Source organism: Sceloporus undulatus, chromosome 5 (assembly GCF_019175285.1).
Source record: "Sceloporus undulatus isolate JIND9_A2432 ecotype Alabama chromosome 5, SceUnd_v1.1, whole genome shotgun sequence".
In the NCBI taxonomy this organism is placed as follows: domain Eukaryota; kingdom Metazoa; phylum Chordata; class Lepidosauria; order Squamata; family Phrynosomatidae; genus Sceloporus; species Sceloporus undulatus.
The window spans coordinates 60,839,112-60,866,631 of NC_056526.1; the positions used below are offsets into that span (position 1 = coordinate 60,839,112).

At 39.2% G+C, this 27,520-nt stretch overlaps 1 protein-coding gene across 5 annotated transcripts in view; it reads right to left on the reverse strand.

The window, feature by feature from the left end:
* The window catches only part of SLC16A7 (solute carrier family 16 member 7), a 127,133-nt gene that overhangs the window by 31,744 nt on the left and 67,869 nt on the right, over positions 1-27,520 (reverse strand). For all 5 annotated transcript variants that reach the window (XM_042468993.1, XM_042468994.1, XM_042468997.1 and 2 more), the window contains exon 2: positions 18,263-18,504. In XM_042468993.1, the coding sequence (XP_042324927.1) occupies positions 18,263-18,473 (211 nt within the window). In that variant the 5' untranslated portion in view covers positions 18,474-18,504. The remainder of the gene's footprint in view (positions 1-18,262; positions 18,505-27,520) is intronic.

Below are 27,520 nucleotides of genomic sequence, written 5' to 3' on the forward strand. Positions count from 1 at the left end.
CATGGCTATGATCTGGCCTTTCCGCAGTGCAAAAAAGAGCCACAAAAAGCTCTCCTTTTTGCGCTGCAGAAAGGGTGTCATAGCTGCTGGCACTGTGGCTTTTTGGCACTCCTTTGTCGTAGTGTGTGTATATGTTCTGTCAAAGGAGCACTGTGATGCCTTCCACCATGCAATGGAGCATGCACCATCACACTGGCATGGGGGCGGAGTCAGCATGCATGGCGTGTGGTCACCACACTCCCACTCTGCCCCAATGCCAGTGTTTATTACTGTACAGCCTCAGAGATTTCAAATCTGTGCTTAGGAATGGAAACCCTTTGGCAGACCTTGGGCAAATCTCTCAACCTCAGAGAAAAGCACTGGCAAAAATTTCCTCTGAACAATCTTGTGAAGAAAATCCCATAATAGGCTCGTTGTAGGGTTACCATATGTCAGAAACAACTGAAGATGTATAACAACAACAATGGTTAAAGAAGAACCACAGCACCATAACTGTGTAGCATCAAAGGGACCCATTTCACAAAACTACCAGGACCTAATTCACATTTGCTCAATTGCTCTTTTCAACAGTTCTCTTGGTAAATTTTGGTTTTGAGGAAGTTTTATAGATGAGACAAAATATATTTCAAATATTTTTAGTTACCACTAAGAATCCATGACACACATTGATACACATACTCATGTATCTTGCTCTGGCCCCATGCCAGCTCTTAGAAGCTTTGCCCTGTGAGCCAACTCCATCTTCCAGTTCACCATAATGCCTGGAAACAGTATGTGTTCCAATTTCAGTCAGTGATGCTCATTATCGCTAGTGTTATTATTAAATCCAACAGGCCTCCATTACAATTTATTCATCATATTAGAAATGTAAATTTCCATTTGTTTTTAATCACTATGTTCCTAGAAAAGGATTTTTATGTATTACATGCCTATAAAAAAATTGTAAACCCATAGATACTTCTTTTTGTTTAGTGTATTTGTTAAGGATGATATGCCAAACAATAAATATCATTTAGCTAATAGTTGAAATAGCCTCAGCATAGCACCTGTATTATGGCGTGTAATTGTATTTTATTTGTATCGCCATTAATCAATGTACCATTGGAAAGCAAGGCAGTTAATTAACCTGAAAACAAATCTTTCATTAACTGACAATCTGGTAGAGTGATCCTGTGAGGTGGGGATAATAAGGGGTTTGTGAATCAGGTTTTAAATTTGAATGTCCTGTTTGAAGGATTCCTAGTAAAATGAAGCAGTTCATGGGCATGTGAGGCAGTGTCCTCTCTCCTAACAATGGGTACTTTGTGTGCCTGAGAAGATGGCAGTCTATATGACTGGAAACCTGCTGGTTAGTTCCAGCTAGAGTGAGCCCATTGAATCAATTGTTGAATGGTGAAGCAATTTGTAGGCAAATCCAATTTATTCAATTTTGTTGTTCTAGTTAGGACCAAATTAGGATTTGAGCTTCTTTCTTTCTTTCTCGCTCAATGTTAGCATGAACATGAATGTATCTAGACATAGATAGAAATAAAATATGGCCATGACATCAGACTTAATAAGACTTAAAGTTGTTTTTATACTGGGAAGCTACAAGTTTCAAGCCCTGCTGAAGTTAGATGAATAAAACATTACTTCTTACATGAACAGCTTCCAAGCTTTACGTCTTGTCAGTGCAGGTTCTGGCTGCCAAAGTAGGCTAGTTTGGATCCTCTTCTCTCAACCAACAGTTCAAACACTTAGAACAAATATTTTAATAATCTGGACTTCTTTAAAAAAAACAACCACTATGGCACAGGAGAGATACTGAGGAAGATCAGGCAGAAGGGCTTGTCATACTGCATTGGACAATGCAGAATAAAAACTGAAATGAAGATTTTCTCCTAAAAATGGATCTGAACATTTGGTCAGACAAGTTTAAAATTAACAAATACCCAACAAAAAGGGTGTATCCTCATAGTGAGATATAATATCACTGAGGAAAAATACAGTTGCCTCCCCCTTTTTAGCAGAGGTTAGGGGCACAGCCCCCTCATAAAAATAAAAAAAAATATGAATATAAATAAATAAAAAACCACAGATATATCTATATCTACACATACCTAAATGAACACTTCTATAGGAATCTCTAGGTCTTCCAGGATGGCTCTATGGTCACCTTCTAGTGGAAGATGACCATAAAGTTGCACTGGAAAATTTAGAAATTCCTAGAGAAGCTATATTGACTGAGTCCACAAATCCTCAAATCTGTAAAAGGGAAACCAGTGAATATAGTGTGTCAATTGTATTGCACATATTGATCTTCAATGGAAGCTTGAATAGAAAACTTGATCCATCTGACATAGAACATTCTGCCCAAAACTTGAAATAAGGCTGAAAACATCTACAGACAAAGGAGAAACCAGCTCTGGAAATTCACTGGAAATAACTATAAAGTATTAGTTCATAAAGCCATGATTTAGCTTCCACTAACATCTTTGCCCTTGGTGCTTGCATTCAGCAGTGGTGTAACATTAGTGCACTGATAAAACAGCATAATTCTCTGGCATTGTGCTTATACAGCTGTCAGTATTTTCCATCCTTTATATTCCAAAGTGCTAATTTTGAACTGTCAGCATCTGTGTGATACAGGATCATGTTCTCTGGGTAGTAGCATAATTACCTTGGCCTGAAAGGAGCTATCCTATAATATTTTATAACTTAGAAACAGTAGGAGATTTATGCTTTACAATACAATTTTTAGCACATATTACAATGGGATAGTTATATTTCAGATCACTACAACAGAAGCTAAGCACAAGAAGAATACTGTCAATATAGAGCAGTTCCTTGTTGAGCAGGGCAACAGGAACAGTGAGGACTCTGGATACCACATCATCTGATAAGGAACAGCTAGAATAACATGAACAAAATAATATTAAGGACAGACGTTATAGTTTTCTTCAAATCTGTGAACAGCTACTGTGAGGGTTTGTTTTCTTTTGCTCAGCCCAGCAGGACTAGAATTCAAAGGTGGACATTTCAACGAACTAGATTTCAACTCAACACTAGGGAATAAATTTTACTGCTAGTTCCAATAAACAGCCCACTGAATCCATGTGGACTTGGTAGGCTGGCACTTGTATATGTTCTATAGACTCAACAGGTCTAGTCTAGTTGGGAACAACAATTTAATTTAACTCTAAGAGAAGGCCCAAAACACACAGATCAAATGACGTAGATTCCGGCCATGTTCAGAGTCTAGCATTCAGATGGCCATGCGGATGCTGCACCATCCAGGAAGAACCAGGCCGAAAAAGAGTGGATAGGATCTGCTCCTTTTGGTGGCCCAGTTCAGGACTACACCAGGGCCCAGATTGGGGCCAGGCACATGTGGTTGCTGCAGTCCTGGTGTGATGAGTGCCAGCGCAGCCATGCACCATTCCTTTGGGCCCATCTGTATGTAGACTGTGAGCAATTATCCATTGGGCCTGTTTCATTTGCAAAAATCTCATACTGAAAACGAGGCTGGACTAAAGGACCTTGAAGATAGTTTCCAGATGTAAAATTCTATAGCATGCATTGAATTCAGGGATACATCACACAAAAGGACAACATGGATACCAAGAGCTGTGAAGCCACATGTTTGTTTGTTTGACAACCCTGAGGTATCTCATCCTGACCGCACAATGTGCTCTACAGTGGGCGAATCTTCTCTATCTCTGAATGATATGTACAGGGCCCTATCTTTCAAAGTTCTAAAAGAAGAAATGTTGAAGAACTTTAAATGATGGAGAACATATGTGTTATATAAATATTGTAAATTACAAAAGTGTTAATATCTAAATAGAACATATAGGGAGAAGATATCTAAGAGAAGAAAGTTCATTATTTTAAGTTACTAGGGTGTGTCTATTTAGTGGTGTTCATTTTTGTTTGTTTGTTTATTATGTATATAGTAATGTGAAATTTGTGTTTGTATTTATGTTTTTATTATGGTTCTAATAAAATAAAGATTAAAATAAAAAACAAAGTTCTAAATGATGAAATACTGCCCTCCCTCCTAACAGAAGTTGCCCCTAATATGGGAAGTGTTGGGTGGAAAACACAATCACAGGAACACGACTAAAGATGTGGCCCACTGATAATTTGCACCTATGTTGCTTCTTCACACAATTCCTTTCTAGCTTGTTTATATGAATTTTAGCGCATTATAATCATGAGATCTCACGGTTTCTACCAGGGTGACAAACTTTTTAGATTCACTGTACCTTCCAGTTTTGTATCCATTTTTTGCACTTCCAACTTAGAGTTAATAGTTTTAAGAGTTAGAGTTCTAAGTCACAGTTCTTAGGCGGGTTATAGACTGCCGCTTTGAGGCGGTCTGCCGCCGCCGCCACTTGCTCCGCGCAGGAGCCGCAGCAGCCACACCGCACGGCTCCCGCGCGGAGCAAAAAAGAAGCTCCAAAATGGAGCTTCTTTCCGCGGCGCACTGATGACATCGCGAAGCACCAAGGGCGCATTTGTGACATCATTAGCACTGCGTGATGTTCAGACGCTCAGCGTCCGATACGTCAATATGGCGCCAGCCATGTAGAAGAGGCGGTGCCATATTGTACGGACAGAGTCTGTATTAGACTCAAGGGCGTCTAGAAGAGACGCTCCTTTTTTAAAATGGGACGTCCTCCGGACGTCCCAACTGCCGGTGTGTAACCAGCATTAGTTTATTTTTTATTTAAGAACATGTTCATATGACTTTAATTTCACAAATCTCAAAAGAATTTACAACAAAAGGATTTAAATGTACTCAGTGTATATTCAAAGCAGCCTTAGAACTGAATGCATATCTACATCAAAGAATAAATTGTCCCTTGTAGCTCAAATTTTTCTCAGATGTATTAATGCTTTAGCCCATGTTTTAAAGAGGACTCTCCTTATTTATTTTTTTCTGACTATCAAAACCTCAGTAGTGCTGGGAAAAATAATAAAGTCACTTAAACACATGTACTTTGATGTGCCATTGATTTGAGGAAACCTTAGTTCTAAGTAAATATGCTTAGAATTGCTTCCTGACAATACAACATAAACATTTTCTTGGAACAAATATACATTGTGTTGTGTTTATGGCATAAAGTCTTTGGTGTAATTGGCTATGTTAGAATGAGATTATGGAGTGCTCAGAGAACTTTCAATTCAGAGAGATAAGGAAAAGGGAAATCCAAACAAACCTGTGCATGGTTTGAATAACTCAGCTCTCTTTGGAAAATCTATTTTTTATACTTTCTGGAAAGAAGCATTCCACCCCACCCCACCCCCATAGAAATTAATAGAGAAAGCACAATTTAACATATTTATGATAGGTTTCATAACATATCTGTGCTGAAACATAACCTAGCCATGGGTGAGTAGGTGGTAGGGAATAACATAGCATGAGCGATCTGCTATAGTATCTGTACAGATACTAATTTTCTCATCCTCAGCAAGAAAATGTACCCTGACAGATAAAATCATTTCATTCAGAAAATGGTCAACAGTTACATTTTAGGACTTTCTCACAAACACTTTGTTTTCATAGAAACCCCAACATTTTTCACAAAGTAGAGTATTTTGGGGGGGGGGGGGGGGGCCTTTTTTACCTTTTTTTTTAATTCCCTCATTGAAAAAAGATGTGCAAAACTTCTTCCATGCTCACATAATGGGGAAAACTGATTTTGTTTTGTTTTGCCTGTAAGAATGAAATAAAGATCTACATCCGTTTTTCATCAAATTACTATGCAGCACACCCTAAATTCCCTGGTCTAGCCTGTTATTCTTAAATAGTGAGGCATGGCTGCTGGACTGCCACCGTTAGAGTAAGATTCAACAGTCAATTGAACTGTCTCCTGTGCATGAAATGGGAAGGGGTCCCATCATATCCTTGGTATACCCTTCAGTATTTCACATATGCAAACCAGGAGATGTGTGCTAAGTAATACTGGAGTGTGGTACAAATGGCAAAGTCTATTAGTGAGGAAGAAAGAACACCAGCTAGGAGAGGATGCAGCAGTTTTCTTTTGCCTGGGCCTATTGAGAGAGGGGCAGGAGACATCTCTTTTTCTCCCCAGCTGAGCTAATGGAGTTGCACTTTGAACTCAGCTTGCAATAACTGAAGTAAGTGGAAGACAAAAGGGAAAAGCAGGAAGAAAAGAGAGGACATTTAAAAGCAGTTTTAAAAAGTGGGAAAAGTCTGTACAATCCTATCCTTTCTAACATATATCTTATTTCATGTGTTGTCTTTGTTGTTGTGGAAAAAAAAGCCTTAACATTTAGAAAACAGCAAATTGAAATATCATTACACTCCACAGTTCCTATATTGCAAGTTCAGGGAAATTGAGAGAAAGATGTGTATAACAGCACATTTCTATTAGTATAGTGTTAATATTTTAGCCTAGGAGCTTGTATGGCTCATTTCTTTCCCCTGGAGACAACAGAAACAGAAATTCAGCTACAGCTGGTGGTACTGTTTTTATAAGACAACGGGGTAAAGAAAGTTGCTCTCCCTTTCCAGTTCTGTCTGAGAGTGCTTTGAATGACAGGAAGATTTCCCTGTCAGTCTTCACCAATTTCAGCTATACTTTGGGCCACTGGCTGCATTTGCAAAAGAAAAATAAAAGGGCGATGGGCAGAAAAAATCGAAAATCTATCTTGTGCGATATGGTAAATTATAGTTACATAAAGAAATGTTTTTAGATAAAATAAATCACTTCTTTCCTGCCTATTCTATATATTGTATGAATATAGAGTTCAAAAAGGAACTTTCTCTATAAGAAAGCTTTTGATGCAACATTTACTATTGAAGAGACATTTGTCTTGCTAATTCAAGACTCTTCAAAATGGGGAAGTATCGTTTTGGTGACCATAAAGGAGGCTTATGGATAGGTTTCTCAGCAGCTCTCACAATTCTTTCTTGACATGTCATTTCATTATTACTTATCTACTTTACTTCACCTTCAAATCTCAAATTACTCGAACATTCTTTAAAATGTATGTGTGTGTGAAAACACCAAAATGTGAAGTATTCCTCAATGCCCCCAAGGCATTGGGAAATTGGGAAGTTGTGTTTTCAAGGACACACTAAATGAGGTTTTTAAAATTCAGTGTGCATTCTAATGGAGAATAAAATTTGTTCCCCACAGCAAAGGACATAGAGGTCATTCCAAGCAATTTCCTAGACATTGCCCATTCAGTTTGGTCAAAATCAAGGGCTCAGAACTTGCAGTTACTATTTACGTTTTAGGAAAATAATTTCTGGAGTTTAATTAATCATGTGTAAAAGTTTTTAAAGGGTAACCATCTGGTGTTTGTGTTGCATGAATTTTGCAACTGTCTTTTTCTTTTCTTGCAAGTCATTTCATTTTTACAATAATATCCCTGGAAAAAAACAACTGTATTGCCTGTTCAGCCTCCAGCAGTGACAAGCCATGTGTCTCTTGAAGCTTATAAGAAGAGCACAATGGATTTCAGTTCTCATAATTTATTATATAGTGCCAATTATATATATATATATATATATATATATATATATATATATATATATTAAATATAAGATATAATTCTCTAAAGGTGTAGATCTATTCTTAACCAGTTTGATATGTTTTTGTGAGACATATCCTTTATGCACTATCGATACTATCCTAAGAGATAACTATGGTAGTGACTGCCATAATGGGCTAAATCCTATATTACTATACTTCTCATGCAGTAGGTATTTCCCTTTGTTTCTTTCCCCTCCAAGTAGGCTCACGAAAAGTTCTCTGTCTCAATTTCATTACATTTCTCCAAATCCCACCTATATACTCCTCACAACCTTTTTGTTTTGATTTTGTGTTGGGTTGCAAAATTGTATGGACATGTGTACATATCTGAGCACTCACTTTTCTAACATACATACGATTGTAAATCAGTTTTGTTTTAATGTATGGAAAGCTTATGCTTTTCCCATTGTGTTTGTGTAGATTTTATAAAGATACATTTTGCTAGTTGTGTGCATTTATGAACATATAATTCAGAAAGCAGAAGAAAAGAGGGAATCTGATGCTCATGGCTTCCTTCTGATGCAGAAAACAGAAGTGTGCACACACGTGCACGCACGCACGCACACACAAAGACAGGTGTGTGTGTGTGCGATAAAAGGCATACAGCTCATATAATCAAATCATGCACATTTCTTTTCCATCCCTTCCTACAGCCCCTAGCATCCTCCTCAGTCTGTACTACAAAATCCTCTATCTCTTTGGAATAGATGTGAAGGGGTCTGGAGAGAGAAAGAGAATTAGATATGTGTAATGTGCAATGACCATTCTGCTGACAGAAGAAAATTATTGGATAGAATTCAATATCCTGAGGCAAATAGATCCCATGTTTCCATAAACTATTGCTTGGTCTCAGTGTGTTTACAATCATTGCTTTTAGAAAATAATGTTCTCCTTGTTCTGAGCTTTTGTTGTGCTGAGGTGCAGACAATGCCTAGCATCCCTGTTCATGACACATATAGGCATATGCAGGGATTCAACCTAAGTTAGTAATTTTCCAGACCATGTGGAAAGAGATATACTGTGCCTGCTTCCACAAGCACCTCCCTTAGTGCAGAGAAACAGCCAGAGGGCTGCTAGGAGGATCTCAATTTTTCTGGCCACGGATCAACTGCTGTTCATGCCCAGACCAGACCCAGCTGCCATAACTCAGTGAGCAAAGACAAGATTACTAGGGAAGTCATGGTGTAAACAGAACATCTTTCACTACCTCAGCTGTCTCTCATAGTTATTCTTGGCCTGGTACAGATGGTGCAGGAGCGCTGTCCTCGAGCCAAAACTAGGGCTGGGGAACACATAGCATCCACACGCTCGCCAGCCCTAGTTCTTATGGATGGTGCCATTTTGAAAGTGTGCCATCCATACAGCGTGCGCAATGATGGTGTCATGCATGTGCCGCCTCCACATGGACTGGCACATGTGTGATGTGACTGCAGCACTGCAGGGCACTTGGGGCACCCTTTCAGCATTGCGGGAAGGAGCTGTGAAATGGAGCTACTTCTGTGCACATGCATTTCTGGTGCGGCCTCTACATGGCTGCACCAGCCAGGTGGCCCCTTTCTCCTTTTCGCCATGCCTGTCGGGGTTTCTGGGGACATGAAGCCCCTTGGACACCTCTTTCCAGGCCATGGAGAAGCAGCATTTTGCCGCTTCTCCATGGCTTGGAAGTGCTGGGTTGGGGTGGCAGGGGCTGCCAGTGAGACTGCACTGCCTCCAACCTGGCAAGAAAAGGTGCAGCACCCTTTTTCCGCAGTCTGTACAGCGCCCTTGTTAATCCTTTACACTTTATGCCTTGTATGTGCCCTTCAAAAAATAAACTATTGTAGCAACTACTATGCAAATTAAGACTTATACTCCACCAGCAGAATTTTATCCTTTATTCCTTTATGAAAACATGGGATCCATTAAAAAAAAACATTAAATCTTCTTCACCTTCTCCTCTTTCCTCATTTTCTTCTGTTAAATAAGCTTCAAACACTTTACTCACCAATATTCTGAATGCACCATATGAAAAGGTTTTCCAACTAGCCTTAAAAATAAACTGCAAGAATTTATCTGGGAGTTACATTTTAGTTGTCATGTGAACAAACCTTCAAGAACCAACCACAGCTGATAATGTAACAAGAGGGGTTCTTTGTGACATGGCAAAGAGAGAGCTATATTGTTTCCACTGTAACATGCAATTTAGTATCACAAGGGCTGTGTGGGCATCATAGGACGGGCTCTGTTTACTCTGAAACGAAGAGAAATCAAATGTATCATGCATGAAAATGATCAAATACATTTGCACGCACTTCCTCTTCTTTCCTTTCCTTTTCATAACTAAAATGCACAAAGACAAGCATTTGGGATTCTGTGTCATTTGCTACAGTGGCAAGTCTTAACATATCTGCAGCAGCTTGCATGGTGTGTGTGTGAGAGAGAGAGAGAGAGAAAGAGAGAGGAGAGGAGAGAGAGAGAGAAGGCACAATTCTGACTTAGAGCCTTTGCTGGGAAGGCCATTGAACTGACTATCCACATATTATCTCGATGTTTTAGTTAGAGGGGGGAAGGCTGAAGGAGCTGGGTATGTTTAGCTTGGTGAAGAGTAGACTAAGAGATGACATGATCAGATGTTTTAAATACCTCTAGTGCTGCCACAAAGATGAGGGTACAGCCTTGTTCTCTGTTGACCCAGAGGGTAGGACCAGGTCTAAGGTTTGAAGGTATAGTAAGGTAGATTTTGAGTACTGTAATCATTACAATGAACCTTTTGACAGTGAGAGAAGTTTGGCAATGAAGCCAACTGTCTAGAGAGGTGGTGGTGTCTCCTTCTCTTACCAGCTTCAAAAAGAGACTGGACAAGGAAACTTTAGTTTGAGATCTTGGATTTGGTGACCTACTAGGCCCCTTCCAGGTCTATGACTATGATTCTAATTTCATTTGTAAAACTGGGTGAGTTGGAGAGCAAAGCTTGATGGAGTTAACAGAACTGTTGAGGGACACTGAAGATTATCAGACCAGCACTTTCCATAGGGAAAGTGCTGGTAAATTGCCTCTAAAACGTTGAGGAAGGTGTAGGTGTGTGTGTGTGTGTGTGTGTGTGTGTGTGTGTGTGTGTGTGTGAAAGCTTGGTGTGTTTTCTAAACATCAGGGAATCATCGGCTCCCCTCCAGCATCACTGAAGCATTCAGGGAGAGGGAATTTTCTCTGAATGGAAACTTTGCGTTCAGAGGAAATTCCCTCTCCCCGAACAATTCAGTGATGCTGGTGGGGAGCCGACAACTCCCTGACGTTTAGGAAGCATGCCAGGCTTTCACATGTGCATGCTTCCTCAACATTCTAGAGGCAATTTACCAGCACTTACATAATGTCAGGTCAAACTGCAAATTATGTTCATTATTAGGGCTCAGCAAGTGACAAGTCTGAATCCCAGACTGAAATGGCCTGATTTGGACCAATTAACCTTGGCTCTGAACTGGACTGATTTGGTCTGGATTGATTCTGGATTGGAACAAATTGGTTCAGATAGATTTAGACTGGTTCATCAAGCAGCAGAAAAACAAAGCCAAACTGTTTATCCAAAATGCCACCTAAAGAAAATGGCAGATAAGAGGGAGGTGGAATTTTCTAATTAGAAGCTCCAGTTTCTAATACAGGGCAAGAATATCATCACCCATTTAAAGTGTTTCGTGGAAAAGATGGTTAAGGCTATATAATCAGTTGTCTTCTCCTCTCTTGTACTCTTTAGCTTGTTCTCTTAGCAGCAAGATATTTTCAAAAGAATTTTGTTGGAGATTGGAGGCAGATTTCTCCTTCCAATTTTAACATGCCTAACCTCTAATTCCCTTTTCCTCAGTCTTTCCATATCCAGTCCTCCCTCCCTCCCTCCCTTATTCTCCTTTATCTTCAGTTTATTTGAGTGAAACTCTGTGCTGGTCTCTGTGCTGTTTTACTAGGCAGTGGCACTGCCTTCATCTCCTGTCTCATCTTAGATTTGGCCATGCTTTCTCCACCTCAGGTTTACTTTTGAGTGCACTCTCTGTTTTTAGGGGTTTATCACATGGGAAAAATCAGGGGTTTAAACAGGCATTCTCCAGGGACAGTTGTGTGATCGCGTCAAAAATTTTCACGTGACATCACAATTAGCGAGGACTTATCCAGGGAAGAGCCAGGACTGCTCAAGCAACATATCATTCACGGGGAAATCATGTGAATGATTTGTTCCTAGAATATTTCTGGTTCTTCCTGGGATAAGTCCTCTCTAATTGTGATATCGTGTGAAAATCTTCCCCGCAAATGCACATATGTTCCTGGAAAATGCCTGTTTAAACTCTTAATTTCCCCTGTGTGATAAAGTCGTGTCCTTTCTCATTTTGCTATTTCTCTCATTCCCTTCTGTCCTTCCTGTCTTGTTATTCTATCACAGAGTAAACATTAATATTATATGACTGGAAAGTTTTTCTCTATTTAGGCAACTGCAGGTAAATTGTATGCAATGAATATTTTGGCTTCCTCCCTACCACTTACATGTTAAGTTCCTAGATGTGGAAAAACAAATTGCCAATTCTAAAAAGAGAAACTGAAAGAGATGCAGAAAGCTGTGTCTGAGTTTTCTAAATATCTTAGGTTGTCTCTTCAGGAGATCTGATGTGGGAGAAGTCAACTTTGGCTGTCTGTTAAGGTGTTTAAATTGTGCCTCATCCTATGCTTAACTATGTATATTTGCAAATAAACACAAAGATGATAACATGCCAATATGTCAAAGCCTCCAGTAAATGTCTTCCACAGAGAACAAAGCTGTAGTAAGCCCTATAGAACTTCCCACTGCTCAGTGTAGTGGGGTAAAGTTACAACATGTAAAAGCTGTGAATCCCATGGTGGCCCTGTGCTCCATACATTCAGCTAATGTCTCAATTACATATGGTCCTGAGCTGGGAACAGCAGCTTGTATTGGGAAGGATTTCAAAACAGACTTTTAGCTTTACTTTTAATCAAGTGTGGGGGACTTTCCAGGGAGGTGAAGTTGCACTGAACCCTCACAAACCCATGAGAGACCTCATCCTGCTCAGCAAACCTTCTCCAAACCCCACTTAAATTATATGAAATGGATAGGGCTGCTGTAGGTTCATCCTTACTGTAGTGGAAATAAGAATGCATATCTCAAAGCTTTATCTTGGCATGTAAATTCCCACTTATTCTCACAAGAAAGAATGATTTGTGGAAGGAGATTCTTAATTTTTCTCTTCGCTGGTTCAGATTTTTAATACATTTTTTCACCTCTGAATCAATGTTTCACACAAATTTTACTAGTAGTGTTTGAACAAATTGTAAGCATTGCTGCCTTGCTGCAGTAAGGACATTTGAAAAGAATATACATGAAAATAGTTGTTTCTGTATTTATGTTATGTCCAGGCCTCAAAGGGAGAGAAGAATGCTGGACCTGATCCCCTCCCCCCCATTCCTTCTCTTTTTGTGTCGTGTCTTTTTAGATTGTAAGCCTGAGGGCAGGGAACCGTCTATTATCCCCTCTGTTGAAAGCTGCCCGGATTCCCATTGATTGGGCGGCATATAAATAAATCCTATTATTATTATTATTAATTATTATTATTATTATTGGGAGAAACTATCTTCATTTTACTCTTGCACAGGAATTACAAGAATCCCCCTGTGTTTGGTGAATTTTTTTGGTGTGGAATCTTGACATGTTGAGACACACTTTCTCATAGAAAGTAAAAAATTAAATGTAACTTGTTGACATCCTTAACATATACTTTGCATGACTATGAGGCAAAACAGATTGCCCGAAAGGGGTGGCTTGAAGCTGCCCCTGAGGATGCTGGATTGGGGCCATGGTAACTGCATGCCACAGCCCTAATCCATCTTTTTGCTGCCCCCCCAAAGAAGCAGCAAATAGCCGCTTCTTTTTGTGCTGGCAAAAAAACCTGGCTTTTGTGCCCCACTTCTGATGGAAACCACTGTTCAGACGCTCCAGTGGTGTGTAGCATGTAAATGCCGCGCCGCTGGAGCACCCGGAAGCCAGCCCACATGTGAGCAGCTGGGCAGCATGAAGCCGGCTTCTGGGCAGCTTCAGAGCATACAGCATCAAAACGTCAAAACTGCCCAGGCAGCGGCGAAAAGGGGTGGTCTTTTTCGCCTTTATAATTGGTAATATATCTGATATATTAGTTGGAGCAGTAGTGGTCCCATTTACAATTTTGTGGAACTCCTGTTTTGTTTTGTTTTTTAATGTAATAATTGGTTGGAAATAAATTATCTGAATAACTTCGGAAAATGTTTTTTTTTGTTTGTTTAAACTAAATGTATAGTCATATTTTGCATGTATACTGTCAAGCTGAAAGTTCAAACTCTAGTGACAGTTTGCTATCTTCGTGAATGATCTAGCTTGCCATAGCAATGGATATTTGGGAAACAACTTCACTCAATGTTGCAGAAAATGGCAATAATAAAAAAAGATCGATTTCTGGCTTGTCATTAGACTAATACAGTGATCAAACATGCCTGAGATGACCAAGCTGTCATTGAGTTCCTACACTATACATTTCATTAAAGCCAAGATCCAACTACAATTGGTCCTTTTTATACATGGATTTGTTATACAGGGATTCAAGCATCCATAGTTTGAAAATATTAAAAAAAAGTATAAATTTCAAATATCAAACCTTGATTTTCCAATTTTTATAAGGGACACCATTTTGCTATGTCAATATATTTAATGGGACTTGAGCATCCACAGATTTTGTTATCCACAGGGGATCTTGGAACCAAACCCCAGCATATAACAAGGGTCCACTGTATGTCAGTATTGACTTTTCAAGGAATGTTATAAGTCCCTGTACAAGTATTCTTTTGAAATAAATTATTCTATGTTCTGACTTTTTGTCATTTGATGCCATGCAGATTTCAGATGAAAGAAAACAAACACAGTATGATTCCCCATAGCCACAAATTTAGTATCCGTGGTGTCACTTATCCATGTCTGAAAAAATGGCTGTTCACTCTAGACAATCCATGTCTGTTCATTCTAGTCATTTCTAGGTCCTCTGGTGTAATTCTATGGTATACTTTGCCCAAAAGTTATTTGTTTAATTGAAAATAATAGGGTCCCCTATTACATGTGGTTTCTGGTATCCATAGAGAGTCTTGGAATATAACCCCCTCATGAGAGAAACCTCCAGAAAATATTTGGGAGATTGTATATATTCTCTAACATCTAAAGATCTAGTAAAACAGGGAGACTGGCTTTCATCTCTATCTCTGATGCATAGGAACTCATTCAGAAAGACATCATTTAACACACTTGTCAGCCAGAGTGTAGCCCAGGGTAAAGAATGAGGAGTTGCCTTAGAGATTCAACTACTGCTCCTTTCCAAAATGGAGCATTCTTTGATACACACACACACACACACACACACACACACACACCCCTAGTGAACCTTTGGCACTGTTGATTGTCCTGATTCCATGGGATTTGATTTGGTTTTGTTTTATGAGAAGCCAAGTCAACAAATTCCAAATGTACACCAAACAAAATCAAGACATGCACATTGCTGAAAAATATACAAACTGAGCCCTCAATTGTCAAAGCATTCCACATGAATGGAAAGGGACAGCAAAAGTATGTCTAAGGTGGACAGCAAAGTTTAATGCAGAACTTGATCTATGAAGTTTAGCACATCTTGTTTATGCTTTCCTGAAGGGGTGAACGCTGTGCTTGACCTATTTGCTGGAATTAACCATGAATGCAGGAGACCATATGGATTTGCCAGATGGCCTGCTATAATTTAATGGCATTTATTCTAAGTATGAAGTAAGTGATAAACATAATTAACATTCCTTTACCTCCTTACTGGATGTCTTTTATTAGTCTCAATTTTTTCAGACATTGAAAGGTAAGTTAATACCTTGTTACTGAAACACAGATGCCTGCTAATTACCTCAGGAGGTTGAAAGCCTCCAAAGCAGAGATCCTCTGCCTAGACTCTCACTTACCCAACGACCCCACTGTGAAGATTAATAGGCAAAGCGCTAAATCATAATGAGTGTGTCAGATCTCAAATGTTTTTCGGGTTTCTCTTAATTAGCATTAAGAGATACAGAGTGTGCCTGCAACAATTTCAATATATCTACTCTGCTTTGCTGTAAACAAGCTACCTTGTACACTGTGTTCTTCCTGCTTTATTCCAAGCAACAGTACATCAAATAGTGGAAATCAAAGAAGCCCATTTAGATAGAAGAAGGCAAGAAACATAAATGCATAACTCTCATCCAAACATTATTTTAATTGTTGGCCTATTTCATCTTCTGCCAGTGATTGTTTAATGCTTTATTTCATGGGAAGCTAGTATGAGATAACTGTAACATCAAATAATGTTTACTTTTGGCAAGGTTACCTGCTGTTAACACATTAAAGCCATATGACTACAGCAAGATAACAAAATAACTGCTCATGGTTGAATTGCTCTGCCCTTATTACTTTATCTATAGAAGGTAGAGGAAGTGACTTTAAATTATTTTGTGATACCTAGACCTAAATCCGATTACTTGCCCTAAATAGAGTAAACTCATAGATTGAATGGGAACTTGCTAAGTCAACATTTAGGTAAGTTTGATTGATTTAATGGGTCTACTGTAGTTGGTTCCAGTAACCAGATTTAGGCCTTAGAATTTACATGCAGATTTCTGAGTTGCTAATACAGTGGGCTCTTGGTATCCACTGAGGTTTGGTTCCAGGACCCCCCAAGGATACCAACATTTGTGGATTCTCAAGTCTTATTAAATACAGTGGCACAGTAAGATGCTGTCCCTTGTATAAAATGGCAAAATCAAGGTTTGCTTTTTGAAATTTATATTTTTAAAAATTATTTTCAAATTGGATGCTTGAATCCAAGACTAAAAAAATCCATGGATATTGAAGGCAGACCGTATAAGATGAAGTGTCACAAAGAAAGAATTATCTTAACATGTTGATGAAATTTACAAATCCTAAATCTACAAATCCTAAAAGAGTTGAATACAGCAGAGCCCCCGTACCACCTCGAATTGGAGTGTCTGTGGCTCACCACACCCCATGTTATTTAGCAGCAGCAGGTACTCACAGGTGCACTGATAACATGGAGCTTCAGTGTCCGTGTTTTCCCCATCTGTGGGGGCCCTAGAAATGAACCTCCATGGATGGGAAGGATCCACTGTATTCTAATTAACACCAATATCTAACTAAGTGGTGGCATTAATTTTCCAGAGGTGGATCTGCTACAGTTGCACTAGCATATCTACTGGGGAGTTCAATCACTGTTCCTCTCACAACAGCTCTGAGTTCAATAAGAACTCTGTGAGGGCTGGACTCCTCTTCAACCCAGAGCAGGTACCACAGAAGCAGCAGTAACATCCAGATCGGATGTACCACATCTGAAGTAACACCTCCTATGCAAAATCAGTAGAGAATAAACTGGAAATCAATCAGGTGGATAATCAGGATACAAAACTCTGAGGCAATTAGAAACAAGAAGGCACTACAAACATGGAAATGAAATAAATATGGCTCATTGGTTTTTACTGAATCTATTTTATCAGTTTCTTTAGCTGTATGATAAAGTTAGGCTGTATTTCCACTCTCACCAGTGCTCTGAAATAGAAGACAGCATCAAATTTAAATGGCATATTTTAAATCTTTCTCTTTTTTTCATGGTCTTTCTTTCTTTTCTTTCTTTCTTTCTGAGAAAAGTTGTAGTGTCTTATGGACACTGGATCCAGTACATATTTCTCTAATAAAACCACTTCTCTCAGTGGAATTGGGAGTGTGGAGATCCAGCCTTCTTTCTGTAGCCCTCCATGCAGCCCCCAGACTTAATCTAGAGGGCTGGATAAGTCTCTGAAACTGTTTGCTTGCTTGCTTGCTTGCCTGTTTGGTTTAAGGCAGCATAGTGAGCTGAAGTAGAGAAAAGAAATAAGTTCCATCAAGGTGGTGATTAGTGGTTAGAGTGATGGTGGATCTACACAAATATAGGCCCTAATTTCTAATTTATTGTATCGATGGTTCTATTTCAACAGTTGATGGTTAAGTTCAATTGACTTCTCTATTCCTCTGTGAAATACTCTGTTATGCCCAATACATTCTGGAAGAAGGGTGACCTGTATATTAGCTGGATGCACGTCAAAGTCACGTTTTAATCATGTTCATAAATGTGGTGGAATTTATATCCACTTCCATTACTGTTTCTAGTTGGTTTTTAAAAAATTTTTAGTTAGCAACTGATTTTTACTTTTTTTATCATCTTGGGAGTTGTTTTTCTGAACAAATCAATGTTTTTGGATTCTCAGGTTCTCCAGAGTTTGAGAACTTGAGAACTTGAAAACTCACTCACTATCTTGTGATGTTTTGGTTTGTCCTAGCAAAGGTAAGGCCTGATGATAGATTCTGATTCCATTACAGATGAACCAGGTCAGCTTCTTTTGCATTTTATGAATCATGCATTAAGTGTGATAGCTGGTGGGTTTACAGGGAGTCAGAAGAACCAGCATGTAGCTGTTTAGAGAAACACATCAAAAAAAGGTGTGTATAAATGTATGTCCAGTAGTAAGTCAAACTTCAACAGGACTTACTCCCAGCACATGAGTTTATAGCCTCAGCATGCCAAAACCAGCAAGACTATGGATTAGAACTTCAATTAATATTATAAGACAATAAAGCAAGCAAATTAAATATTCTCAGGTACCTCCTGCATACATGACAGCCAACATGATAGATGATATCCAAGCTATCTGGCTATACGATGTGTCGAAGATCTCCTGTATTTCCTTGAAGAACACTGTGATGGCTTTAGGGAATGCATAGGAAAATCCAATGGAGATGAAAGCTCCGAAGACCACGACCCAGCCCCATCCTCCATCAGGGGGAGCATACTGCGGTGATGTTGATGGTGGCATTTTAAAAAGTCTTTAGAGTTTATGTTGTTGCCTAAAATAAAAAGTTGAAACCATGTTTTAAATACATGCCTCACTTTTTAGCATATAGTTCATATATTGGCCAATTAAATGTAATAAAAAAAGTGATTATCAAAGAACTGTTTTAGAGGGCAGCAGATTCTTAAGCAACTGTCACTGGTTGATGTAGTGTAATTATTTGTTTAAAGAAGCCAAAGTAGACTTCAGGGAGGGAAGAATGTCTTGGCAATGGCTACTAAAAAAACCTTATTAGGTATACTGTAGCTTTTGCAGGTCACTGATCCAAGCAACTGAGGTTGCATTTAGCAATTAATCACAGATGGCAAAGTGACATTTTGGGTCTGCTAGTATCAATCTAACTAGTTTCATAATCTCCAGTGAAGTGTGAGCTGAGTTGTGCCATATGCGGAACTGGCCTACAGCTACCTCTGTTATAACAAAAATGCAAAATACCTTTTGGTTGCAGCCTTAGGATGTCTTTTCACATTATTTTAAATTTACATTTATTAAAAACAGTCTGTTTTGAAGAATATACGTATATAGGATGACTTGTAGAGATAAAACACAAAGATTATGATAATATATGCAGTATACTAAGAGGAACAGTATTGAATCAATATATAAAGTATATTACAATATATATTACAATATATACAACAGGAACACAGAGTAGTAGCATTTCCAGTTAAAATCAGAATTTCATCTGGTTCACTAGATTCAGCTGTTACAAGCTGGATATGATAACTTGGTTTTGGTGATATTTTCCTGGTAATATTTATTTATTTATTTATTAATATTCCACACTTTTCCTAATATTGGTTCATATCCATAATAATAAAAAACCCACCAAGTAAAGCATTTATTTAATTAAGGTTTCACCTGATTATGGAAGCATTTAGTCCTTTCTGTATCTCATGAAATCTCATGGGGAAAATTAATATATGTGGTTTCTTCCTAGATTTCCCTAACTGAAACTATTGGGAGGGCAGGAATCATGATAGTTTCTGTCTCATTCCAATTTACTGGATGAGTTTCTTCATGCTGTTCATACTGAAAATAAAATCATTTCCATGTCAATGAATACATGCAAGGCACTAAGTGAAATGTTAAACCACAAGAATTTGCTAATTAAAAGAACAACTCTAAATTGGATCATGTAAGTTTCCACCTGGCCTGGCTGAGGTGAATAAATGATATAATTGAAGTGTCTATGTATAATTTGCACACTGTTATGTAATCTTTATCCAGTTAATCCTCACAAAGGGTACTTCTAGTGTAGAAATAATGCAGTTTGACATCACTTTAACTAGTACAACTTCATCCTACAAAATCTTACAGAATTTGTACTGGTAGTTTTGTGAGGCAACAGCACTCTGGCAGAAAAGACCAAAAAACTTGATGAACCTACAGCACTTAAAGTGGTATCAAACTGAATTATTTCTATAATGTAAATTCACCCAGAAGCTCCCTAAATATACCCAGAAGCTCAGTAATAGTGTTGAGAGAAAGTGGAAATACAACCACTGAAGCCCACTGTCCTCATCTCTGCACCTCATGGGCACTAGATCAAAAAGATAGAAGAATGCACTATGCATATACACTGTCTACTTGTAATTGCACAGAGAAAACCTAGCATGTATAATTTCAGACCTTTAACCAAAAGTGTATTTAGAAAAAGGGTGAGGCCAACATTCATGAAGTAACAAAGTCACAGTTCTTCCTACCTTGCATATACGGAGCTGGGGAAACATTGATTAGCTAATTTCATACTCCCAAATAAACATACAACATCAGACTCCCAAGTAAACATACAAAGTTTTAGGCTTCAGTGTCAAGGAACCCAATGGGCCAGGACTCAGACATAACTGTTTTGTTGGTATTGCTTCCAATGTGTGAATTGCTTCCATGGAAAAATGTTGCATGATGTGTGATGCAAAGTAGTGTGAGGAAACTTTAAATGTAATGTTTGAACTGTGGTAATGCAAACTCTAGTGATGAAAAGGTATATGTAAACATTCTATCAGTTCTTGACAGGTCTGTCATCCTGCTTAAAAATATGTCCATTTACTGCTTGACTGAGATAATTTTAGGATTTAAAGTAAATGCTACTTTAAAAGACATAGGAGCTCTAGCCCTCTATTTTACTCTAGAGTAAATTCAGGGCCCTGATATGGATTAGGACCATAGCTTTAACAACACCCCAATGATCCATCCCAATAATCCACCACACTTGTTATTTATATTGTAAATTAGCAAGCCATTAAAATGACAATTCCCTAATTTTTAAAAGAAATCCAAGATGCAATGGCTCTGGGGCTAACACGCCCCCTTTTATACCATGTTAGAATCTTTTTCTGGAATAGGGCTCTACATGTATTCTAGAGTCAAATAGGAGGAAAAATGTGGAGGCTATTCATGTCTTTAAATATTTACTTTGGCAGTTACTCCATCACATAGAAATAAACCCTACTAAACTCAAAGTTTGTCTTCATAGGTGGAAAAAAACAAACAAAACTGCTCATTTCATTTCCAGTTGTGTTGGATCACATGGTGTAGAACCAGTTTCACAGTGAAAACACTTTTTTAAGGCATTAATATGAATTTTATAAATTCATGTTTTACATGTGTGTTTTAGGAAAAAACGGATATTTTATATGTGTGTCAGCATTGGATTGGAATTGGGTTGAGAGGGCTAATTGGAGGGCAGGATGTGTGCCACCATGTGGTTTTTTTTTTTAATGTTCAGGGCCTATTAACCAAAGACCAGCAGGGCTTCTGAAATGAAGACATATTTTGTATTTTATAAACTTTTTAACATGCAGTTGTCCCTCCATATCTGTAGGGCTTGTGATACCTGGCCATGGCTGTAAACCCTTGGTCATTCACTCATTTGCTAGCTCGCTTGCTCAGATGGGGATGAGCAAGTGGGAAGGGTAACTCAAGCTCCATTAGTTCTGATATGCTGTGGGGAATAATGCTGCTCATCTTTTCATCTTTTTCACTGCGATTGTTGGCCATGGAGCATTTCACCCTGGCTGCTGCTGTCCCTTTCCCAACTAAACCTAGCCATGAGATCAATGGTGAGAGGTGGATTGTGGTGATTCCTCACCATTGCTTGACTTCATAGCAACTTCTCCAGCAGGGTTCTGCCAGGGAAGGGGTGGCAGCAACTGGAGTGAAGTACTCTATTGCCAGCAATCACAACGAACGAGATGGACAGCTTTTATCCTGGATGTGTATGTGTGTGTACACATCAGGAGACATATGCATAGTTAAAGGGGAGGAGACATTTAGGCTTCTGTCCCTTACTCCTTATCACTCACTGGGATGTGAAGAACAGAGATGATTGAATGGGGGTCACAGCCAATAAGAGTGCAAGTCAGCAAGATTTATCGCTGGGTGATAAGGCAATTGATTGATCGTTTCCAGCATGATGGTAAGGAAACAAAAGTGCATCCCTTTTATACCAATATGAATTTGGGCATGGAAAATTTGTGGAAGTCAGTACAATTTGAGTCCATTTTATTTCAAGTAGGTGTGGCACTAATAGGGTCACTGCAGGGTCACTGCATACCAGGAAAATTCAAGGGTGAAGCTGGATTTATAAGCAACCCCTTAGTGGGGCTTCCTTCTAAGCAAACAGACATAAGATTGAACTGTAAAAGTACCCTTGTTCCTAGGCTCTGTCTGCATGGGTCAAACAAATGTCCTTTCCCCAGTCCCATGGTGAAAAGTTGAGATGACACAGGACCCAATCCCTAGTTCTGGTGCAAACTATCCATGTGACATCTAGCCAGTTCAGCACTAAATCTGCCTTATACTTCATTTAAAACATTTTTTTTAAAAAAACTCACCTTTTGCTCTAGATCTTCCCAGAAGATCTGCAGCCCTCCATTAATTGTTTATAATGGGTCACACTGTACCACCTGGTGCTCCACTACCCCAGTGAATCACTCACTCTGAGGTCAGAACAAGGCATCCAGCCATGTGATTGACACTGGATGACATGTTCTGATCTCAGCACAAATGACTCATTGCAGTGCTAGTGGCACAGGGTGGAATAGCGGGATGCTAGGTGTAATAGTGGGAACAGCTATCCAGTGTCAGAAAGGTAACAGAGGGATGTTGAGGCATTTCTGGAGGTTGTTTCCAGAGTATTCTACCCCATGCAGACCCAGCCCTATATTTTCAGTTGATTTTCCTTTACATTCTCAGTGGAATACTCATTGGTGGTGTTTAATTATAAATTTCATAAGAAAAAAACACACAACTAAAGCACAGCGTTCCCCCACTGTATTTTTTATTAGTCCCATTGTGATGTTTAAGCTCGACTGATTATTCCCTGATATAAGCCATCTGTGTGCCATTTTTGAATAGAGACAGGTTGGGTGACAGCACAACCTTTGTGGAATCTGCTACTCTGAATATTGACAAAAATAAAATAAATCTTATTAGAATTAATGTAAAGAGTTGCTGTTCAGAGACTAAAACAATAAAGGAAGAGGAGCTTCTTATATCACATTGCAATACCTTTGTTTTATGCATATACTTGTTTTAATTTGTCACACATCCTGTATTTTCAAGATGGGATGTGTTCCAAAGACAGATAAGATAAAGTACAAATACTAGCATCTGTAACTCAACTATATAAATGACACCTCTTAATTCTATAAATAAAATTATAACAGCTGTTCAGTTATCACTTGACAAATGTCATACAGATTTTAGTACAAGGAGAAAAAAATGACATTTTTCTTCAGGCAGGCAAAAGGAACAACCAGTCCAATTAATGCCACATTTCCAAGAAAGTGAACAGCTGTTCAGCCTTCTTTGTCAGGAATATAGGCAAGAATTTTCCTTGTAGATCTAGTTCCAATGGCTACTCCCCAAAAGAGTTGCTATTGCATGCCTTAATTTCTGATTTATGGCAACCCTAAAACCAACCTATAATAGGATTTCCTTGGCCAGATTTGTTCAGAGTTAGGTTACAATGAATTCCTCTGAGGCTGAGAGGGTCTGGTTTGCCCAAGGTCACACAATGGGTTTCCACTAAAACCTGATTTCCAGAGTATTAGTCCAACACTCAAACTACTTTGCCACACTGACTCTCCCCCAAAGTACTAGGCCTGCTAAATCAGTGGACCTTATACAAATGTTAACTTGGCAAGTTCCCAGTGACTGATTTGGTGTATTGTACTCAGGACTAACAACTGGATGTAGGCAACATTCGACCCTAAACTAGGTGATGCAGCTCATACTTTACTAATAAAAAAGGAATGTAGTAGAGTCAAGTGATAGCAATGTAAAAAAATTATTATCCTAAGCATGTTCACGTGGAAGACATTTTTTCCTGATTCAGTGACGTGCATATTGGGCATACTTACTGATTCAGTGATGTGCATATTAGGCATAGTTCTCGCCAAAACTCCTTGACTGATTCAAAGATCTTTCTTGGAATGTCCTGACTAAATGAAGTTTGTTAAACTGTGACTAGGGGAAGAACCAATGGTGTAACCAGATTATGGAATATCCCCCCCTCCCCCAGAGAGCTTTCCCGATGCCCTTAGGTGATCTGTTTTCAGTGTTAGGTGAAAAATATGTGTGTGTTTTTTAATCTCCAGTTATGTAAAATCCACTGAATTTTATATCTGCTCTTTGTTTTAAGTGATTCAGGTACTCTTAATGCAATTGCATCCTGGTTTAACAAGTGGAGACATGCACGCAAGCTAGGAAGCCAAGGTTAACTATATACCTTCTTATGATAGCTGATCCAGAAAATTTTCATCATTAGCTTCTTAAAAACCCAGAGTATGAAGCCATGTTAGGAAGCCACATAAATTCTTCATGGAGCTACCTTTGGAACCTGGTAGCTATTTACATGAAACATATACAGTAGCCCCTCCATTTTCACTGGGGATCCATTCCAGATACCACCACCACTCCTGCGAAAATGGAAAATCACTGATATTCAAGCCCCATTAACTTGAATGGTGGCACACACCCCATTTTGTCCCCTTTCATTTCCCTCCCACGAACAGGTGAGGGACGTGGATTCGAAGTCCGCAAAAATGGAGGGGCGACTGTAATTCCCTTTAAACAGCTTTACTGTCTACCAATTCATTTCTTGGCATGACTCAAAGTGCTGTTTATGACTCATAAAATCCAAACTATCATTAATATTCTGTGTCCCCTTATGAACCTGCAAGAGTCTTAAGATCCTTGGGGGAATGCTTTTTCCCAATTCTATCGCAGGTCTCCCTGGTTAAAAAAAAAACAGGAGAAGGCATTCTTGGTGGCTGCTCTCACATTGTGAAATTTCCATCTGTGGGAGACTAGGCTCCCCCACCACCACTTTCCTCTTCCCATCAGTAAATACCTTTCTATTCAAAAAAGTCATTTGATGATTAACTAGTCTCTGGGAGTCTATTGTATGATGTGTGTGCGTTCTATAGTTTTAACTTTATTGTTCTGATTTTAAATTATTTTAAACTTTATAAAGTCAGTGGCATTTCAATACAATAATTGTGTTTCAACCTTTTTGTATCAGATTTTTCACTTTTTTTCTTTTAGCATTTCTATAAGTTGCCTTGGATCCTCCTTTAGGGAAAGGGCAGGATATAAAAGAAGTAAGTAAGTGAGTGGATGGATGGATGGATGGATAAACAAACAAAAAAACAAACAAACATGTTATGTTGAGTCATAACAGGCAAATATGATTAACTGTGGCTTTTTAGGTTTTTTACATGATGGCAAAAAGAGTGCATGCAATTGCATGTAGTCTATGCTGCTTGTTGTTGATATGTGCCTTCAAGGAGTTTCTGACTTGGGTGACTGTTAGGCAAACTTATCATGGAGGTTTCGTGGCAAGATTTGTTCAGAGAAGTTATTCCATTGCCTTCCCCTGAAGCTGAGAGCCTGTAGTTTGCCCAAGGCCATGCAGTTAATGCAACCTTATCCAAATGTAATGACTGAAAGTGCTCTCAAAACCGACCTTAGGACATATCCAGACTGACTGAAAAGTCCCAGATTTTGTTGCTGTTCTTTCTAACTGGGTTAAAATAGGGTGACCTAGGGAGCTGGTATATATATATTAATTGTACCAGAAGCTGACAGAAAGTACAAAATGTATTAATATGTGTTACATATATAGGTGAAGGGTAATAAATAAGAATAATATCAAAGGGTGGAATTTACAAAGACATGTATCTGCAGAACAGATAGTTTGAAGTAATCTTTTTTCTATATTGTGTTAGTTGTAGTTTGTAGGTTTTGTTGTGAGTTTGTTTTCTGTATTTTTTTAATTCTTTGTGATTTTTTTATTCTTTGTAATTTTTATTCAATAAAAATATTTTTTTAAAATCCTGCATAAATTGATACTAGGAAAGGCAGTATTGTACTTGAGGACTCTGTACACTGGTGAGCAAGGTAGCTGGAACTGGATGTAGTGACTCACTGGCCACCAATGCACAGATTTCAAAATAGGTGTAATAGCCTCAATATGCCCCTGTATGATATGTCCCTATTATTGCTGCCCTTTCAACACTTGCATTCTGATTGTTCTCAACTGAAGGCAGACCCAAGTGCATTACTATAACCCAGGCGGGTTACAGACTGCCATTTAGTACGTATTCTATACGTGCTAGGGTTAGGAAGGGGCGGTGCTTCTGCACCCCCCTAACCCTAGTACGTATAGAATATGTACAAGATGGCGGCGCCCTGTTCATACGGGCGCCACCATCTTTATGTATCGGACGCTGTGCGTCCGAACGTGTCGTGGTGCTAATGACGTCGCGAATGTGCCCCTGGCGCCTTGCGAGGTCATTAGGGCGCCGCAAGAAGAAGCTCCATTTTGGAGCTTCTTTTTTGCTCCGTAATGGAGCCGCGCAGTTTGGCTGCAGCGGCTCCCTTACGGAGCAAACAGCGGCGGCGGCAGACCGCCTCAAAGCGGCAGTCTATAACCCGCCCCAGTCAGGAAATTATCAGAGTATACTTGTCAGGTTATCCTGGTTAATGAATGGCAATATATTTTGCTGCCCATAAATACTTTTTGATGCTAAGGTACCTGGCCCTCCAGTAGTAGCTTTGAATTGAGAATTATCCCCAGATGAGATGCCTGTTCTGCTAGGGAAAGTACCACACCATCCAAAAGAGCACATAAGCCTAATTTTCAGACCTGGAAACCAAATATTCAAAGAGCTTCAGTCTTGTCAGGATTTAACTTCAGTTTTCTGGCTCCCACCCAGCCCATAAGTGACTCCTGGGCTCTACTCCAGCATTTCCACAGCCCTTCTTGATTCAGTTGGAAGAGACAGACCAGGGTGTCATCTAGATATTGATGACACTGTGTTCCAAATCCCTGGATGACCACACACCTACCTCTATCATTTAAAACAGATGTGAAATAAGAGACATGATGGAATTTATGGAACTCTACAATATAAGTGCCATGGAGCTGTACAAAAGCCTCCCAGTAATGACCTGAAATTAGGAGTGAAATTACTGTTGTATAGTCCTTCCTATACTCAATACAATGAGTTTTTCCAGGTAGCTATTATGGTATCATAAGCCCTATACAGACCGGCACTTTGTGCCAGCCTGTGAGTGGACTTAGGGCACAGCATCTGCATGCTGGACGCCCTAACGCTGCCCTTAGGGTGCCATTTTGGCACACCCTGGTCCACACGGCGCACGCCATGATGATGCACCTCCGGCGCATCCAGAGCAGGGGACCCTGAGAGTTCCACCAAAGGGACCAGCTGCTACTAAGCCTCGGAGGAGGTGTGTGGTGGTTTAAGATGTCTCTATACTAATGCACAAAGCATGGGAAATAAGCAAGATGAACTTGAATTCCTAGCACAACAAAGCAAATATGATATAATAGACATCACTGAAACCGGGTGGGATGAGTCTCATGATTGGAATGTAGAAATAGAGGGGTATAACCTTTTTAAGAGAAACAGGTCAAACAGGAAAGGAAAAGGAACAGCATTATATGTCAGGGACATTTACACCAGTGAAGAGATTCAGGA